Below are 1787 nucleotides of genomic sequence, written 5' to 3'. Positions count from 1 at the left end.
CTCTTTTATATACTCTACACGTGTTGTATATAAGGGACAGAGAGAAAAGTGGATGACCACACTTGGGAATATTTATGGTGTTCTACTTCTTTGCCACTGAAACTATCTCAGGTGACAATGTCATACCGTGAATCGGCGAATTTACGGCTGGTCAAATAACGCGGAGAGGAAATTCGGGTAATAATTGCGGGGCAGGAGGTAATCTTGATGTTGAGGCTTTTTCCAGGAATTTTTATGTCACCGCCAGGCAAGTGCCCGAACAGTTATACACGCCAATTAAATGTCTAATCAAATATTTTACGGTACTTCATAGAGATTTTTCGATGGTTTTTTAGGTATCACTTTTGGAAGACTGATTTTACTTAATCTCTCTTTCGTCCTCATATTTTTTGTATCTCCACGGATTTTTACTCATAGAAAATACAAAATTTCATGTTAAAAGTGGACAATCAAATTCGTAAATAGTGGTATTTTCTTTTTCGTTCTCTTGTGATGGAATATAACGGAAAATGAAGAAGATATTAATAATAATAATAATAACATCGCTGAGGGCTATTATTAAAATCAGTCTTTAACGAAAAAATTCTATTTTGAGAAAAAATTGAATTTCATGTGTCGAAAGTCATGATTTTCATTCTTTTTCTCATCTAGAAAAAAAGTCCAAATAAAATCACCTGCTAGTTCCCAAAAAAATTGAGCAAAAAAACCCCAACAATCTAGACTCCAATCTAAAGTATAACACACCAATTAAAACTAAAGCGACATAAAGCTAATTCGCTCCGTTCATTAGATCTTTTAATGAAGCAAACATAACCGTAATCAGTAATGACATCATGAAGTGCCCCGGAATCCAGTGCAATCTAGTATCATGTTTCCCCAGCACGTGCCAGAGGACTTCCTCACTATTTCTGACACTCCGATTATTCCTCCAGGCAATTGAATTTTCCACGTTATTCCGATAAATATTTCATCACTCACTGGAATCACTGCTACTGTCACTGAATTTTGGTTGTCTTATCCTGTAATGGAGACCTTCCGGTTTGTCAGCAGTACACAGCACATATTTTCCTTTGGAAGTCTTTACGATTGTCTTAGCAGTTATTCCAGACTTGAGTACCTCAATGACAGCTTTTTTTGCCTGTCCCTCGGTGTACCGTGTGTGTTTCATCACATAATGGACAATCTCCCGGAGCCTGGCCCCATCATCAGGATGAAAATCTCTGACAGCAGACGGAGCAGTTGCCGCCATCGCCAAATCTATTGCAAAAAAAAATGCGAATTACAAATCCCATGACATATTTATGTACACATACCCTATATTAATCCATAATTTAGCTAAAGTGACAGCTGCACTCTTGCACCCGCCCTCTGACTCTCGGAATTTTCTCGGAACCAAATAATATGAGAAAAAATGGGATAAATAAAACAAAAGGATGAAAATAAATTTGAAAAAGGAGAGAGGAGAGGAGAGGGTTAGGAGTCTCGTTGAAATGAAAGACGCCGACCAGTGGAACGTGCGTTCGTCTTCGCATTCAACCGAAGACACCGTCACGGTGGGAAGAAGTATCGACTTGCGGTGTACATACGGCTCGGGATATATAGGGGATATGTAGAGGATATGTAGAGGATATATAGGGGATATATAGAGGAGTGATGTCGAGTAGACGATAATTAGTGAACCATCGGCAGCGCAAATGTCGGCTGTCGTTTAAGTTATGGCGCGATCCGATGGGTTGAATTGCAAGTTCTGGTTATGAGTGTCACTCTCTTTTTGATCTTGACATCAA

At 38.9% G+C, this 1787-nt stretch overlaps 1 protein-coding gene across 1 annotated transcript; it reads right to left on the bottom strand.

The window, feature by feature from the left end:
* Window positions 1–786: 786 nt before the first annotated feature.
* On the bottom strand, window positions 787–1523 carry LOC105274014 (uncharacterized). The gene is made up of 2 exons (XM_011316803.1): window positions 1314–1523; window positions 787–1257 (listed from the first exon to the last, which is right to left on the bottom strand). Exon 2 carries the CDS (start codon window positions 1247–1249, stop codon window positions 971–973), a length of 279 nt encoding a protein of 92 aa, XP_011315105.1. The 5' UTR covers window positions 1250–1257; window positions 1314–1523; the 3' UTR covers window positions 787–970.
* Window positions 1524–1787: the final 264 nt, after the last annotated feature.

This window comes from Fopius arisanus, unplaced genomic scaffold (assembly GCF_000806365.1).
Source record: "Fopius arisanus strain USDA-PBARC FA_bdor unplaced genomic scaffold, ASM80636v1 scaffold00009, whole genome shotgun sequence".
In the NCBI taxonomy this organism is placed as follows: Eukaryota; Metazoa; Arthropoda; class Insecta; order Hymenoptera; family Braconidae; genus Fopius; species Fopius arisanus.
Note: the sequence above shows the minus strand (reverse complement) of the source record. Positions and strands in the feature narration are given on the sequence as shown.

Coding starts and splice junctions, on each gene's coding strand:
- LOC105274014 (XM_011316803.1), bottom strand. CDS start 1,249: ATGGCGGCAACTGCTCCGTCTGCTGTCAGAGATTTTCATCCTGATGAT.